At 39.5% G+C, this 18,016-nt stretch overlaps 1 protein-coding gene and 1 non-coding gene across 2 annotated transcripts; one reads left to right on the plus strand and one right to left on the minus strand.

Annotated features, from left to right (window-relative positions):
* Positions 1 to 936: 936 nt before the first annotated feature.
* On the minus strand, positions 937 to 7,887 carry LOC104422534 (probable NOT transcription complex subunit VIP2). The gene is given in 15 exon segments (XM_010034881.3): positions 937 to 1,281; positions 1,390 to 1,531; positions 1,694 to 1,735; positions 1,828 to 1,880; positions 1,992 to 2,429; positions 2,695 to 2,864; positions 2,867 to 2,888; positions 2,988 to 3,076; positions 3,665 to 3,760; positions 3,872 to 4,084; positions 4,784 to 5,165; positions 5,285 to 5,463; positions 5,541 to 5,649; positions 6,069 to 6,215; positions 7,746 to 7,887. Coding segments are annotated over 14 exon segments (2,013 nt in total). The 5' UTR covers positions 6,087 to 6,215; positions 7,746 to 7,887; the 3' UTR covers positions 937 to 1,221.
* On the plus strand, positions 5,541 to 5,621 carry LOC120289256. Its single transcript, XR_005547180.1, has one exon. It is a non-coding gene; the product is annotated as a small nucleolar RNA snoR35 (small nucleolar RNA).
* Positions 7,888 to 18,016: the final 10,129 nt, after the last annotated feature.

An 18,016-nucleotide genomic window follows, 5' to 3' on the forward strand; every position in this document is an offset into this window, starting at 1 on the left:
TCTACCAGACCGCGCCTCAAGAGCTAGTTAGAGCAAGGCGCCCTTGGCATTGTTTGGCCAACGATTGCTTGATCTGAGCAAAGGGCAGCAACCCTTGCCCAAAATCTGAGTGTGAGGGCCACAACTCTTGCCTACATTCGGTGACACCAGCCTCAACAGCCCCCGTCGGCCCTTTTTGGCAACAATGGAGCGGCAACAATGACATTGGAATAGCGCTAGTAAGGGCTTGCCACCCTTGCCCTTGCCTTTTATTGTGATTTTTTTTTTTAAAGAACCACTTTTTTAATTAAAGTTTTGATAAAAATTAGGATTAGGCCAAAACAAAGTTATTTGAATCTTTTTCCTTTACCCAAAAAAAAAAGTTATTTGAATCTTTTAATTCATATTTTAATAAAGTCAAAGCCATGCAGAAGAGAAAAGAATATTAAATAAATAGAAAAAAAGAACTCTTAGTATATAAAATAACTCAACCGTATCAATTTAATAAGTTTCAAAACTCGATTACACTTCTTTAAAATTTCAATAACCGATTACACTTATAACAATTTTTAAAATTCCCAATACACTTATCCCTTTAAATTTTTACGACAACGAATTGCTTCACATTCAGATTGATTTCTCTAATCAGCTTTTTTTTTGTCAGAACCTAACCACCATATACTTTCGTTGAAGGGTTTTGCATGCCAAATTGTGTTACCTATAGAACCAACAGGTCAAATTGTCACCCGTCCACTCCAAGATCATTGTTAGTTTGGAAATGTTATCTTTTTTCCTCGGCCGAAGCATGTGCAAAAGAAAATCTAAGATTAGGCGGCAGATTAAAAAAATTTCAGCCTCTTGACAAGAAATAAAACTGAATTTCAGGGACGCGAGATCTGAACCCTATGTCCATCCACAAAGCGGGACCCACCCAAAACACCACAAGATGTCCGACCATAACTAAGGAAAAATAACAGAACGGGTGATTATATAAAAGCGGCAGTATGACAATACTACGCTCTCTAAAGACAAAGTATGGGTTCAATAAATGCTCATAATACTCGAAACAAGAGATCCCCCCCAGGAGGATGATAAAAGGGCGACAACCTTCCACTGCCTGACCATATTGCGAAAATATTCGCCAACGGTTTGCAGAACTTAAAATGCAAGAAATACTAAATGCATGTTCAGACAAAAAAGGAAAATTGACGCGTGATTTACATCAGTTGGTTTGATGACTGGTTAGTGCTGAGGTAGGGCTGGTCTCTTTTCCAGCATCTCGAATTGAAGCATCATATTATCCTGCAAAGGAGCTTACATCTTGAGCTTTGGAAGTGGCCTGGGTGACCAATGATAAATGCAGAATAATAGTATGGGAAAGAAGTTGCGACAGGTATTGATCAACCCAACCTTGCGAATTATCTCGAATGAGTTAGGATCGAAACAGTGATAAGATCCTCTCTCATACAATGGTGTCTTCAGTGGTTCCATGTTAGGGGCCCTCAAAAACCACATCCGAAGCTCTTTGTGATGAACCCAACCTCTGTTGTAACTGCCAACAAAATGTTTTCAATTCTCTTAGAACCCTAAATTCAAGAGACTTTCTAACTTACATTGATAAGAGATGGAGGGACCAAGTGTGCACAAAAGCACCAAACGAAGTTTCTTTTCTTGGCAAGAAGAAAAAAGGCGTCCCTTGAGTAAAAGAGCATACAGTTCATTTGCAGCATATAATTGGGCTTCATCTTTAGGCATGCTGCAGAAGACCCAAAAAAAAAAATATAGCACGTTAGTAAATAATGAGTAATGCAATTTGCAAGAGCACTAAATGAATAAACAGAGAAGCACCTGTAAAATATGTAAAATAATGTCTCCACAGAGAACTTCGCAAAATAACCTTGCTGCAACCAAACATAACATATTGCTTAGAGATTGATAAGTGCAGCCGTAAAAGCTGATACATAACTGATAATGGGAACAAAATTGGAGGAACTAAAAGGAGGTTGGCTTACATGTAAAGTTGGGGGCTGTTTAGAATAATAACATTGTGGAACACTAAACTCTGGGTCACCCTTTGCTGGCTCATCGGACCATGGGGAACCAAAAGTCTTGTGAAGATCCTCAGAAGAATTCAAATTTAGCCCGAGTGTGGTCAAATCAATGCCAAGTGCTAGAGATGCCAGATCAGGATCACTTGTCCTTATAACACTTAGCAAGCCCAGCAACCCATATGGATCAGGAGTAGACTGTGATGTTTGCATAGGTCTCAAACCCTGCTCCCTAAATGACTGATTAACTGCAGACATCTGCTGCAAGCGAAATTGAGATTGGTTCTGCTGCTGCTGATATTGCTGGACAAGCTGGTCATATGAACCCATTCCAGATATAGCACTTGGTGAATTTAGAGGTCTAAGCCCAACCCCAGGAGGAGGTCCACTTGTTTGAAAGCCCTATCAACACAAAAAGTCTTTGTCAAAGACAACAATCGCTTGGACAAGCTAACTAAGCAAAAACAAGATGACAATGTTAAAAGGGATCACATCTCAAGTGATAAATTACAGTTCCTATCATTAATATAGAATTTAAAATCTTCTGTCACAGAAAATGATGTCTCATCTGCCAGTCTGTATCCAATCCACTACCCCCTGTATCCAACATCAAAGAGAATCCTTCCAAAATCTTTTAATTAAATGACACATAGCAAAACTACCAAACCTGAGAGTGATATGTTGAATGGGAAGATGGAAATATATCTGATCCTTGCAAGTGTAGAAGATCCTGATTGTTCCCGGGTGAAAAGGAAACCCCACCACCAGTGACTGAAGGCACAGGTTGCTGTTGTTGCTGCTGCTGCTGAGGTCGATGAGATGAGTATGCTCCCCCAAATTAAATCCAGCAGACCTTCCCATCTGCAAATGAATGTATGTTATGTATCTCATGGCAGACTTGTGTGCAACTCAAGCAACTAGGAAAAAGGAAAGAAATTCTCCCAAGACATTTAGACTGACCGAGAAATGCTGGGATTGCATCATTGACATAGCATTGTCATGAAGTTGCTCCTTCTGGTGCAAGTCAATAGAATAATCTGAATTACCACCTGTAAAAGATCTAACAGCGTGATCAGTAGTAATTAGAGAACAAAATTCCATGCAGGATGCAGGGATGCATCGCATTCCAGAAATCATAAAATTAAGCTAGTAGAGCCTCAGAGTACATGATTTTTCTTCTTGCAAAGATATGGTAAGCAACAAATATCATGACACATCATTTTGAGGAGTTGCTGGGTTATGAAAATCACTGTCACTGTCAGCAGACACATCCAACATGCATGCACTGCATCAGCTAAAATTGGATAGCATATTGATCCATTGGATTTGGTAAAACATGCTATATATATATCATAAGTTGCACAAAATTCCACAGGAAGCACAACATTTTGTAATTTAAACATGTTTAAACAACAGCTGCCATAACAAATCCCTTTGATTTATACCCAACCATGCGTAGTGGCATTAAAAGAATAAAAAACTCCTTCATAGAGAATGATGAGCAAGGGAACACCAATTCAACAAGTCATATCTGAAAATGAGTAGCAAAAGAACCATATGAAGAAATGGACCAAACACTCCTCGGTTGGGAAATGAAAAATAATTATTAAAAGAGTTATAGGGCTGAAATTATTTACCTTTAAATCCTGGTAAGGCAGGAAAATCCTCGTTCTGGATGCTGAATTCTTGATTCTGTTGAACAATTGGGCTAAGATTTTGTTTCCGAAGAGAACCTAAGATTTCAGCATTTATCGTAATACTTTCTAACATCTTCAAAACAATAATAACTCCAACATAGAAAAGAAGAGTATCCATCAACTAAAGATTTGAATTTTCCTCTTTACCTATTTGCCCTTGAGGCCCTCCAGCAGAACTAGGACGACTGGTCAGCTGAGGAAAATCTAAGTTTATGTCGAAAGGGGTACTGTCACTTGAGTTCAACTCATTCAACATTCCCATAGAGCTAAGATTATTCACTTGCTGCACATGACTTTGTGAAAGAGGATTTGCTGCCGAAGGATAAGAACCGCTTAACATTGAAAAAACCTGAGGAGATCCTGAAAACAAAAATGCAACATAAAGCAGCCCAGAGTTCAGTTTATCAGCAGATCGATCTTCCCATTATTTTTTCTTAATTCCTAATTTAAGACGGACATTATAGATTGCCAATATGAGCCAGACTTTATGTCAGAAAGTCATAAGAAGCGCAAGGTGTCACATCTATCGAGTTGAAGAAAATACTAGGTCTTGATTCTATTCTTTGCTTATCTATCCCAAAACCATTTTCTTCATCTATCTTCATCGGGGGGAAAAGCTAAATCGCGAAAGGCTCACGTGACAAAACACCTTCTGACAAAAGCAGACCATAATGCTAATCCATCCGTTAAAGTGAGTGATCCAACATTACCAGAAAAGGTCACTTAGAAACTAAATATAGTATCCTCTAGTGTTAACCAACTGGAAGTCTCCACATTGTACTGGTGGATAACTATAATCCTTATACAGAGGGGCAATGAAACATTCTAGATAACATCAGACAGATACAAAATGGACAAACTGTGTAAACAGGACTAAATCTTCAGAGAAAAGAAACCTTCATGTAACGACAGTAAAAATGGTTTTGTTCGAAAGGAAAAGAAACAAACATAGCAATCAAGTCGATAGGGGCGATTTCAAGACATGTTTACTTTTTATCACTCTGAGGTGTGCTACATAGAAATAAAAATAAAATCAATATAGCCAGCAAGACCACGTACCCTGGGAAAGTACACCGCCCAATAATCTATTCTGGCCCTGTACACCCAAATTTCCAGATCCAGCATTAGAACTCAAATTTAGACGAGATGCAAGACCAGACACAGATACTCCTCCAGCAGCATTTAAATTCTTCCCAATGCTGCCACCTCCAACCATGTTACCGATAGAGCTTGAAATGCGAGAACTTGCATTTCCCAAAATTGGGGACACCCCCAGTCCAGGAACGCCATTCCGATTTCCAATTGTTGCAGACGTAGGCAGGATACCAGGGATGGAGCCTCCAACTCCATTCGCATTACTGCTAAATCCGGGGTTTCCTACAACGTTGAGACCCCCTCTATTTGTGACTCCTGAATGTCCATGAGAACTTCCATGAGATAGCTGCAAATTGCATTGAGGCAGTGATCATTTAGCAGTTGATGGCTTGCACAGTGGTCAAATTTAGAACCAACAATTGTCTATCACATCAAACTTCAACATCATGCAAACCCCTAGAGTACCTGAGAGAGTGCGACAGGAAGATTATTTGATGCAAATCGGCCACCAGAAAGGTTTCCAGCTGGTTGTTGGATGCCGCCGGACTGTAGATTATTTATTGTGGAGCTTCTTGATGGAATTGTGGCCGCCATATTGGGAACATTAAAGCCCCCATGCATGTTATGCAACCCTTGAATAGTTCCTGAAAGACATTTAGCCTCAATATTACAAGAAGTTCTAGCAGTATTCGTGATAGCAACATTTAGCATATTTACTCACCACTATGATGAAAAACGGGGGAAGCAGCACCGGACTGACCAGAGAAGGATGTTGCAAAAGATCGTCCAGTGCCGTCTGGTAGATTCGATGTTGAGTTGTTGAGAGAAGACTGCAAGCACAATGGAGGTAAACATTTTACATACCAATTGACTCACTAAACCATACAAATTAATATAAGTAGTAAGTCCTGGTCCTTAATGTGGCGTAAAAAACAAGACATATATGGGAATGAAGTTCAACAAATAAAAAGAACACACGAAAAATCCAGCATGGGATAACTTGCATAGCATAGCTTATGACTTCACTTTATAACTTCATATATATATATTATGGCAAGGCCTTCCCTTAATACCACAGTATTTTCGAAATTCCCTAACTGAGCAGCTAAAAACATCTTCATTTTAAGAGGTACTCAACCCACGAATTTCAAGCAGTTGCACCAATTTGATGACCATTGATCATTATGTCTGTAAAATCATGGCACTTACAAGCTCAACTAAAAAATGGGAATAAAGGTTAGTGTAGTACATTTATCAACCCTGACATTGGATATATGTCAAAAGTATCAGTGAAAAATCATTCCTTGCAGAAAAGCAGCCGTTTCTTCTCTTGACAGTCAATAGAGAGAACTATGCGGATTTAACAAGCTTTTCTCCAGTTTATTCAATCTATAGCCTGAAAAGGACACATAACAGTAAGTAATTACTCAAAATTCAAGCCATGTGCACATATACATAACATACACTCAGCAGCCATAATGTAAACTGTATAGATATACAGGTTTTTATGGTCCGTGATTAAGAAGAGACCCTATCAGAATCTTCCTCTACTAAATGCATATGGACAACTCGTAAGTACTCCATCCGTATCCATTCACGTTTAAGTGAGCCAACATTTGACGACTATGGTATTATGTCAAAAGCTTAAATTGCACAGGCATTCAATGATTTTTTCTTTCTAATTCACAGCACACATTTTAATTCTTCTAGAACAATCGGCAGGAAAAAGAACGGAGACTCATAAGGTGATGGCAATCTACCAAAAACAAGATAAACTACACCAGCAAACAAAGAAAATTCTCGAAACCCCACACAGAAATGCAATTGCATGGCGACATGAGCCCTAAATGCTTATAATTGCACCATAAGCTCTCCGAGAGAACAAAAACTCGTGCACGTCATTGGCTGCAAAGCCACAGGCCTAGCAGTAAAACATCTCTTGGGAATCGAGATAGCCGCGGCAGGGATGATCCGGACCTCCTTCGCTGCAGGGGAGAGAAGGACAGCGCACAGGCAGCGAGGACTGATACCAACGAGCGTACTGACATTGGGCAACAATAGGAAACGATTTCTGTACGCTCATTGGTATATATACAGACACGCATGTATGTCCAAAACAAGGGAGCATGTTGCATCTCTTGGGAATTGAGATAGCTGCAGCATGGATGATCCGGACCTCCTTCGCTGCAGGGGAGAGAAGGACAGCGCAGAGGCAGCGAGGACCGATACCAATGAGCGTACTGACTTTGGCGCAGCAAGGAGGCGGCACCTTGGCCTGGGGGTCTCTAGCTGCGCCCAGGCAAGGACTCAGCATGGCGAACCCTGACCTGATTGGGATCCTCCCGCACTCTCCGACAGCGCTCGCTTCCCGAATGAAGCCAGTCGCCAGTGCCATCGTGATGGACAAAAACATCTATTTGACTGCCCTACATCCCACGGGCACGACTCTCTGCGAGCACTACTCCTCAAATCCACTCCGAACGCACCTGGCTACGCCCCGGAACAAGACAACGCATCCCGGTCCCACCACTAGCCCTACCGCGAACTCGGCCCGGAATTCCACAAACAAATCAGCTCTCCCGCATTACCACCGCCACGCCTCCGTAACACTCCGGACCGCACAAAAGACCAAAAAAAAAAAAAAAAAATACATCGAAAATCACATGACTCCATTTTGCAACCTTCCCCACCAGTCAACGACGACGACTCGACTGAATCCGCTCACGATGCACGGAGATCAAATCACCGCCGCGACACCGACTTGCACTCCCCCGGAGCTCCCTACCCGACCGGACACCGGAGCGCGCGGAGGGAGGGAGGGAGGGACTGGATTCGACGTACGACAGTGAATCTGAACTCGGTGACGGCGGAGACGTCCGGCGCGAGAGAAGACTACCTCGGAAGAACTCGCCGAGGGGGAGTATACCTTGCGAGACGGCGAGCCGGCGAGGCGGCCGGCGATCGATCGGCGGAGGAGGAGGAGGAGGAGGAGGCGACGGAGGCCGAGCTCGGGGACGGAGGAGCCAGTTCTCGCCTGCCCTAAATCGGATTGCGAACTCGAGGAGAGGCGAAAATAGTTACAGGAGGCTGCACGAAGGACGAGAAAGAACAGAGAACCTACGCGTTTTTTATTTATTTATTTATTTTTTTTTCGCGAAGCGAAACGACGACGCAGGTGGGAGGGGCTCTCTCTATTTTCTTTTTCGGTCTCTTATCTCCCGACATGGAGCAAAACTAAAAGAGAGAAAAGAACCGTCTGCTATAGATGATGGGGGAACAAGAGAGAGAAATATCGTGGGCCAAACGATCCTCGAAGTGGCCGCTTCCGGCCCTTGCTTGGGCATCCTCGCGATCTTCTCCGCGTCGCCATCTGGTGCTCCTGCGGCAGGCATCGGAAGCAGCCGCCCTTCCTCAGGGGGTCGGCGAAGTCTCCGCCCTCGTTGCTGAGGGAACCGTGTTTTTCGCAGCTACTAAATGGAGGGAAAAAAAGAAGACCAAAACAATACCAGTTTTGGATGACCTATCATCATAAGTAGCTACAGAGTAGACTATTATTTATAGACAGATTATACTCACCGCGAGATAGCCGCGAAAGGGATGATCCGGACCTCTTTCGCTGCAGGGGAGAGAAGGACAGCGCACAGGCAGCGAGGACCGATAGCAATGAGCGTGTACTGACTTTGGCGCAGCAAGCAGGCGGCACCTTAGCCTGGGGGTCTCTAGCTGCCCCCAGGCAAGGACTCAGCATGGCGAACCCTGACCTGATTGGGATCCTCCCGCATTCTCTGGCAGCGCTCGCTTCCCGAATGAAGCCAGTCGCCAATGCTATCATGATGGACAAAAGCATAAAGATAGCAACTCGAGAATTGTTGCCCATTTTCCTTTTTGGAGATTGCAGGAAACGATTTCTGTACCCACACATATATATACACACGCATGTATGTCCAAAACAAGGGAGCAAAAGGGCGTGAGACGTTGGATCTCTCATCTCCTCTCTGCGGAGGAAAAGAGAGGAGATGAGAGAAAATTGGGAGGATCAACTCTTGTTACCGGTTTCCTCTTACTAAGCACTACTGTTATACCTTCACCATCGTCCATTGTCATCGGATTTTGTCTCCACCATCGCAAGTTATATCACCATTCTGGAATTTCATTCACGGAGGAGCTGGAGTAATAGTCTTTGTTCCCTCTTCCGGCGACTATTGGTACCCACGCCATGGCTTCAAAGATCTTCTCCAGCGCCCCCCTCCGGCGCTGTGAGCCGTCATCGCCGCATGTCTTTGCCATTCGAAAGTTGTACGTTCCCGGTCCTGCTCCCCCCTTTTCTGCAGCTAAAGAATTCAAAGAGCGGCTATCTCATTCGGAGCTCTTCTACAAATCCTGATTTCGGTCAGTAAAGCATTTAGAGGCCATTTTCTCTCTTCAAGTTGCCAAACCGTTGCTCTAGCTACCTTCATCAACAAGGTAATTCCCTTGAAAACGCCATGTTTTGAGAATGAGGGAGGTAATCGAGAGTGTGCTTTTCCGTTGGAATGGAAATTTAATTCGTTCAAAGCTTGATTAGTTGACTACGGATGTCTGACTTGAGACTAGCTTGAGCTTGGGTGATGGATAGTCGGTAGTTGTTGAGACAAGCATGGCGATGTATGATTATCAAAGGGACAATGAAAGGACAAAGTACAGTGCAAGTGTCAAAACTTGACGGACACTTAAATGTTAAAAATTAGAAAAGTAGTGCCAAAATTGAAACAAAATATATCACTTAAGTGCTATTCCGACAAAAATTCAGACCAAAATGTTGACGTGGCGATTTTCCGGCGAAATAAATGCAAAATTGTGTCATTTTGATGTTGACATGGTAAAAAATTAATATAAAATTAATTAAATTAAATTTAAAACTAAATTTATTTAAAACATTTTAAAATAAAATTAAAAATAAATAAATTTACAAAAAAAAAAAAGGGGTACGGGCGGCTAAGGGTTGAGCCTTACCGCCGCCGCCTCCCGCAACCGCCGGGAAGGGTTAGTGACGGAGGGGGAGGGTTGGCCAGGGTCGCGGGGCTCTCTTGCCTTTTTCTTTTGTAAATTTATTTATTTATTTTAATTTTTTAATATTTGTATTCTATTTTTAAATGGTTTAAATAAATTAGTTTTAAATTTAATTTAATTAATTTTTATATTATTTTTTACTATGTCGGCACCAAAACAACATCGTTTTTGTATTATTTAAGCGGCATCAGTGTGCAAAACAACACTGTTTTGCACTTATTTCGCTGGAAAATTGTCACGTGATTTTCACCGGAATGGCACTTAAGTGATTCATTTTGCTCCGATTTTAACACTTAAATGTCAATTTTCTGACTTTTGGCACTTAGTCATTCCATGTCAAGTTTTGGCACTTGCGTTATACTTTGTCCGACATTAAAGTGCAGTTTTGAAACTTGAAAATGACAAGACAGCAAGATCGTGGGACAATCATCATTATAAGAAAGAAGATCATGGATTAGTTCAGAATTGGAAAACATGGGTCTGAAAGACCCGCAACTCAGAGAGAGAGAAAGAGAGAGAGAGGGGTGAGGGATAGAGAAGAGAGAGAGAGAGAGAGAGAGAGAGAGAGAGAGAGAGAGAGGGGGGAGGAGAGAGGGCGACAAAGGGATGAACGAGTGTGTGCGAGTCTCTCCAGGGGGTGATCGGGTCCAAAGTGGGTAGGATCTAGAGCTAGATCCTGTACGCGAACCTATTATAAACGGTTCATCTTTTCTAAACCTTATACCCGACTCTGTTTGTATTGGACCCTGTACCCTGTTTTTTCAATCCAGTTCCAGAGTCAACCCTGTTTCCACTAGAACCAGTTTTGCAATCTCCCAATATCCTATACTACTTCAAATTTTATATTAATACATGGGAAAATAACATAATCCTCCTAATTTATATTGAAACATTAAGCACTTGTAATAAATAAATACATGAACTTTTTAACTAAATGAAAAATTAAGGATCCACAGGGCTAATTATAATAAATAAAATCATAAGGCAAATAATTAGCAACAAACATTGGTATAATATTAGTCTTATTCCCACAACTATTATATGAAGTTACTCATTTATACAAGCATAACTTCTCCTACAAAAGAGAAATTAGGCTAGCCAATCCATGTGATACATAAGAATTTGGCGGCGATGAACATTGTCCATCCATCGAACGATGTGAGAATGAACCGTGAGGGAGGGACGCGAGTGAGGAAGAGAAATGACAAAGGAGGAGTGCCATGGGTGTTTGAAAGAGCCAAGAGGAATAACTTCATGTGATTGCGGGAATAAGAATAGAAATCGAGGGAAAAAAAATGATTTTGAACCTCTACTTATAAAACTAGTATGAGAACCAGTTCCAGAACCAATCCGAGAACTAGTTTTTGGGTGGGTAATCACTCGGAACCTCTTCCCGGACCGATTTAAACTGGTTTCGAATTTTGGGAACCAATTCCCGAACCCGTTTCAACGGAAACCGGTTCCTAACCCTATTTTCTGAGTAGATTGGTCCGGGAATCGGGTCTTAAGTCTCTATCTCTTGGCTGTAAGCCCAAATCTCTACTCCAAATTTTCCCCTATTTTTCTCCTTTTTCTTTGCCTTTTTTTTCCTTTAGCTTTCTTTGTTTTATATATATGCATTATCTGTTACTTTTTTTAATCGATAATTTTTTATTTTTATTGGCTTATTAAGGTGCAACAATATAAATTCCTGACGCGATTTTAATGTTCAGCAAGTGAAATCAAGAGACTACAGTGAACATTAATCAACGAGTCATATCATCAATTTGATTTGACTTAGGTCCACCGATAATTTTTTATTTTTATTGGCTTATTAAGGTGCAACAATATAAATTCCTGACGCGATTTTAATGTTCAGCAAGTGAAATCAACAATATAAATTCCTGACGCGATTTTAATGTGAAATCAAGAGACAAGTGAAATCAAGAGACTATCAATTTGATTTGACTTACATCCACCGATAATTTTTATTTTTAACATTAATCAATATAAACGAGTCATATCATCAATTTGATTTGACTTACATCCACCGATAATTTTTTATTTTTATTGGCTTATTAAGGTGCAACAATATAAATTCCTGACGCGATTTTAATGTTCAGCAAGTGAAATCAACAATATAAATTCCTGACGTGATTTTAATGTTCAGCAAGTGAAATCAAGAGACTACCGTGAACATTAATCAACGAGTCATATCATCAATTTGATTTGACTTACGTTTGAATTTACCAACATCTTGTTTAGTAAAATAGTGAATTTCTACCACTCTTATGATAATGGGACCTCTCCCAGCGCCGTTGCTCCATGCACAAGGCTTGAACTCGAGACCTTGCTTCAGGGAACCCAAGCTCCTTACCCCTGGCGCCGACAGACGAAAGTGCTCTCTCTTTTAGGAGAAAATAGAAAACGGTGGACTGTACTTTGTTTTAATCTTATTTGATTATCGAATTAAGGAAAATATATATGCCTAGACCTTGTAGGAGTGTCTTTAGAAGAATTGAGAATGATAAAATAACAAGAAAGATGGAAGTAAATAAGTGCTAGTTATGTAGAGATGTTTATTTGACTTTCTTTTTAACAAGTTTGAAATTTTACTTATTTATTTGTAAATCCAAAATGAGACCGGGATATCAAATGGGAAAGAAAAAAAGTGAATTATAATAAGATACTTTTAGATTTCTTATTATTTTTCTTTTGATTATTTTGATGATTTGAATTTTTCGTAATAATCGCTCTCTACGCACAAGATTATGATTAAGATCTTTTACAATTGCATGACTTCGTTTATACTTTTTAATATTTTACAATGTTATCACTTCCTTTTGTATATTTAGCTTAAAGCTTTGATGGCACGTAGAGAATATCAGTTGGGTCGTTAACTTTATGAGCTGTGGAATACGTGAACGATAATTTTTCGGATTAAAAATTCCGGGCGTCACATCTATACTATATATAAAGCCAACTTTCAAATTTGGTTTCAACCTTATATTTGGTTAAGATACTCTTATCTTCAAATTAAAATTTGTTTAATGAAAATTTGATCTTGATCAATTAGTAAACAAATCTCCTATTTTCATATAGCATATATCTTACAGTGCAAAAGTCATAAAAACTTTAAATTATATCCACTGTGACACGTTCATCTCAGTTTTTTTTTTTTTGTAACACAAAAAATCCAAAACTTGTACTTCTATGACACAATGACCCTCTATTAAAAATCTATCAATGGGAACTGTTTAAAATAAGCCTATATAGACACTAGCAAATAAATAGTGTTGACATAATGCCTACATGGCTTAAGTGAAATAAAACAACGTTATATTGGTTGGAAAATTATCTAATGAAACATCGACGAGAGCTAAATGTGTCACATAAATACAAGTTTAAAAAATTTGGATATGTGTTACACTGAGCATGGTTTGGGGATTTTGATGTCACCAAAAAAGGTTTAAGATAAATGTGTAATGGTGAACATAATTTTGAGTTTTTGCGGCTTTTTCCCTATCTACGTCTCTAATCTCCTATTAAAAACAATATACATTTGTCGCATATCCAGCAACCCTCATGTATCTGCAAAGGATATAGTTTTGATTAATACCGTGCAAAGTCCTAAAAGTTTAAATTATCTAACGCAAACACTAAAATCAAACTTTAACAGAGAACATTCGAATCAAAACCTGGAAAACAAAGAACTGAATGAATTTATATATTTTTACTTGGTTTTTGGAAGGCCAGATTTTTCGGTGCATACAATGCTTTGCGAGTCTGGGAACGTATTATGGAACTATCACGTATTTGATTATAGTAATTTCTCTTAGCGCAATACAGTCAAAATTGTCATTGCTATAGCTCAACTTGCTTCTTTTTTTCTATTTATGGCCATTAAGCGCCAAACTTGCTATTATTTATTACGTAATTGCGGCCTCAATTTGCCATTGCTTTTCTTCATTGTATATGAACAAGATCGAAACCAAATTAGAAACAAGAGATGCACATCGCCAATAGGATTCTCTGCATTGCAGTCGCATTAAATCCCTATTGATGAAAGAAAGAGCATAATCAAATGTACATCAAGTACTTACTTGAATATAACCACCGGGGCAAACCCTAGTGACTACCCTTCCAATATGAAAAAGGAAGGTGGGGGTTCGAAAAATTTGAGAGTGAGAGTTAGAATAAGAGTATAGTAGGACCGATAAAAAAAAAGTACTAAAAGCACGGGTCTCTAAAATCTAATCCTAGCAAGTCTAGCCGTGAGAAGCTTTCGGTTTCTTATGGGAAGCATTAAAATACATTTATACATTTTTTGGCCCATTTTAGCCTTTGAGAAAAACAATTTGTCTTGCGTAATATCAAAACACGGGGTCATGAGTTCGAATTCCATAACTCCTCGTATGTTGCACTCGTTGTCCTACATATGTTTTCCTTTCTCCAGTTTTCTATTTTGTATTGTAATGTCCACATCCCGACTTATGCTTACTAGGAAATTTTTGTTTGTTTGGCCCGTTTTCTAAAACTTTTAAGTCTTCTTTTGGAAAAGACGATTCGTCTAACATTTTGTAACCCTAACTACTTCCTTTATTTAATTATTAAAGGTGTGTACGTCATGATGTCCTCTATTCAAGGCTTCAGGAAAACAACTGGACGACAATGGTGTCTTAAGGACGTGTAAAACAATACTTTAATGGCAAACGATATTGTTCAATTTCTTCTTATAATATTAATATTTGATAAGCAAGAATAAATGCATTGAAAGTTTTGAAACTTGTCACAAATGCAATGTAATTCTAAAGTTTTGAAAATGTGTAATTAAGTTCTAAAATTTTGTCACGAAAGTATAATTAAGTCCTTAACCTTTCTTTCTAAGAGGCTATTGGCAGGAGTGATTGGGTTGAGTCCCTTCGAGTTGAGTCATAAATGTGTCAAATTTGTTCAATCAAATCCTTTTGTTGAGTGCATTTTTTGAAATTTTTATAACTTGATTATACTTTCATGATAAGTTTTAAGATTCGTTGCAGTTTCTAAAAGTCTTAGGACTTTATTGCACTTTTTGAAATCTAAATATTTCAATTACATTTTTGTAACAAGTTTTTGGGTTTATCATGTGCTTATCTCAATACTTTTAACCTCTTCATTGGATTTTTGTGATGATATACCCAACTTAGATATTAATTCAGTTCAATGAAATGTTATCGACTTAAAAACTTGTTCTCTTTGATTGTTAAATTTAATTAAAGATAATAAGTTGCTTGATTAATTTGTCACAAAATGGAAAAATTGTCTAGAAAATCATAAACTTATTGTACGATCGTTAATCCAGTCATAAACTTTCTAATTTAGCTAATATAGTCCTAAACCTTTGACAATTTTTTAATTTACCCATTTTGGCTAATTTAGGTTAGAAATTGTTGATGTGGTAGTTTTTTTTTTTTTTTTTTTGTCAGTCCTACTCTATTTCTACACTACACTCACTCTCAGACTTTTGCCCTGCCTCTTGCAGGGCGTGCGAGTCGAAACCCACTCCTGAAACTTACGCGTCCCCATCCCATCCCCCTAAGAAGGTGGGGATTTGAACCCCTCACCTCCCCCTTCCATGTTGAAAGAGTGGTAGTTTAGTTAGCACTGACTGTACCATGTAGAATGACCAATGGCTAATGTGAATGATCTTAAATGAAATGATATCATTTTGCTTTTCCCCCTTGTATTTCTAAATTTTTTTCATTTTTTTTCCTTTTCTCCACCTATAGCCAATGAGGCTTATGATGCTTGTGGTCAGCGACCTTCACTGGCCATTGCCGGGGCCCATGCAACTTGCAAAAAAGAAGATGAATAGTAGAATAGAAAAGAAAAATGTCAATATGATGTCATTTCATTTAAAATCAGCCACATTAGTCACTAGCCATGCAATATTGGATGTTGGCGATGATTGGTCCACTACGTCATCGAATTTCGACCTAAATTTGCTAAATGGACTATATTAAAAATCATTAAAATATTTTTGACTATAATGACCAATTTGAAAAATTTATAACAGAATTGACAATTGTGCAATTAGAATTTTTCGGACGATTTCTTCATCACATATTTACTTGCATTACTTTGTCATTTGAATGGTTCTATGTGGAATTTATCAACCATTTTTGCCAAATGGATGAACTTACATCATATAAAGACTTTTCAGGAGCCCTATATGTCTTTTCAATCCATGTCTTTTAATCATTCATTCAAAATAGTCATCCGCAAATGATATGGATATATCAAATAGAAATGAGAAACAATTTTTTTTTTTTCAAAATTACTAGAAAAACAATAAGTACACTACTCTTCATTATATCATCATTTTACCTATAAATCCCCTTCGTTTAGGAAAAAAAAAACCTTCTACATATATAAAATAGTTATACAAAATTAAAAATGAGAGATCTACACTCGTACTCCCTAAATTTCGACTCACTATATAATGTCATATTAGAATTTTTATTATGGTCAATATGGCTTTTGAACTATTCTAAAATGTTCAATTTAGTCCAACACTTTTTTGTTTTTTTTTGTGAAAGGTAATTGTATTAAGCTGAGCCAATATGTACAAGCAAATGGCACCAAAGCTTACACTCAAAATGAACAAGGCATACTGAGTGGAAGGGTACCGAAAGAAGAAAAACAGAAGCCTACAAGGCGGAAGAGCAAGAAGGCACGGTCACACAATGACGGTCACAACCAACGGTAGGACCAATACAAAAGAAGGTGACCGGCCCAAACAGAGGCAATCGAAGCCCAAAACCCGGGATTAAAGAACCCCGTCCACAAGCCGCAACGAGAGATTCCACGATAGCAACAACACACAAAGAACGGCGCACCTAGCACAAAAAACCGGATAGCACGAATGCTAAGGAAGTACATAGGAGGAATAGAAAATACAAGGGTCAATCCCCCATGTGCATTGAAGCCTCCTATTTCTTAGATTGTCTTCAACATTAGTGAAAGTCAGCGCCTTATCCTTAACCACTTTAATCAAGTGATTCTTCAGAGCTAGAACCGTGAAGGTGTAATTTCTAAACAGAATCTCATTCTTGTATTTCCAAATAAGGTGGCAGAGAGCTCCAAAGGAAAACCGGGCAATGGAGTGATAGAAATCCTTACTGGGAAGGAATTTTAGAGCCCAGCTAAGGTTGTCGGCCCAAGTCCTGTTACGCCAAGGGAGGTTACATCTAGTCGCCCACAGGAATGCTAACACGTCGTAGTGCTACATCCAAAAACAAATGATCAATAGAATCTGGCGTCGACTTGCAAAAGGCACACACCGCATCCGCAATCCTGCCATGAGACAAAAGCATGGCCTGAGTAGGAAGGCGGTTCTTGGTGATAAGCCAGAAGTTGAACTGGTATCTTGGAGATATAGCATTGTTCCAGATCAAGGAAGCCCAATTGACCCGAGGCTTCTTCTTCCTTATAAGGTGCCACGCCAAAGTAACCGAGAATAAACCGGAAGCACCTCCTAACCAAGTAAAACGATCCGGTAATTGAGATAATAAAGGAAGGGGCTGCTCCGAAGATTCTAACACTGCTCGCATGGACTGACCATCCGGTGAAAACAGATCAGCCATCGTAGCATGTATGGGTAAGCCGGAGCTATAAATCAAAGAGTCAAAAAATAAAAGGTTGAGGGGACCTCTCGGGTGCCAATGGTCATACCAGAAAGAGATAGAACGGCCGTCTCCAACCCTCAAGAGAAAAGATAGCCGAAATTCAGACCTAAGATGGAGAATTCTCTTCCACGCCCAAGAGCAAGAGGTGGGTTGATTAACCACCCGAAACTCTTTCTTTTAGGAATGTCGAATGGATCCACCTACACCACAAGGACTCCTTATCGTAAAAAGAATCCATATGTGTTTCAACATTGCTACTTTATTACGGTCCCTCTCATTGCGAATACCTAACCCTCCTTCCTCCTTAGGAAGGCACACATCATCCCAGGAGACCTTAGCTCCACCCCTCCCCAATCCAGGGCCCTTCCAGAGAAACTGTCTCAGGATCTGCTCAATGCGATCCAATACTGCAACAGGGATAGTAAATACACTTGCCCAGTATGCTTGGATTGCATGGAGAACTGACCTTATAAGCTGAAGACGACCAGCAAATGAGAGGAAG

The sequence above is a fragment of the Eucalyptus grandis genome, chromosome 10 (assembly GCF_016545825.1).
Source record: "Eucalyptus grandis isolate ANBG69807.140 chromosome 10, ASM1654582v1, whole genome shotgun sequence".
Lineage (NCBI taxonomy): Eukaryota > Viridiplantae > Streptophyta > Magnoliopsida > Myrtales > Myrtaceae > Eucalyptus > Eucalyptus grandis.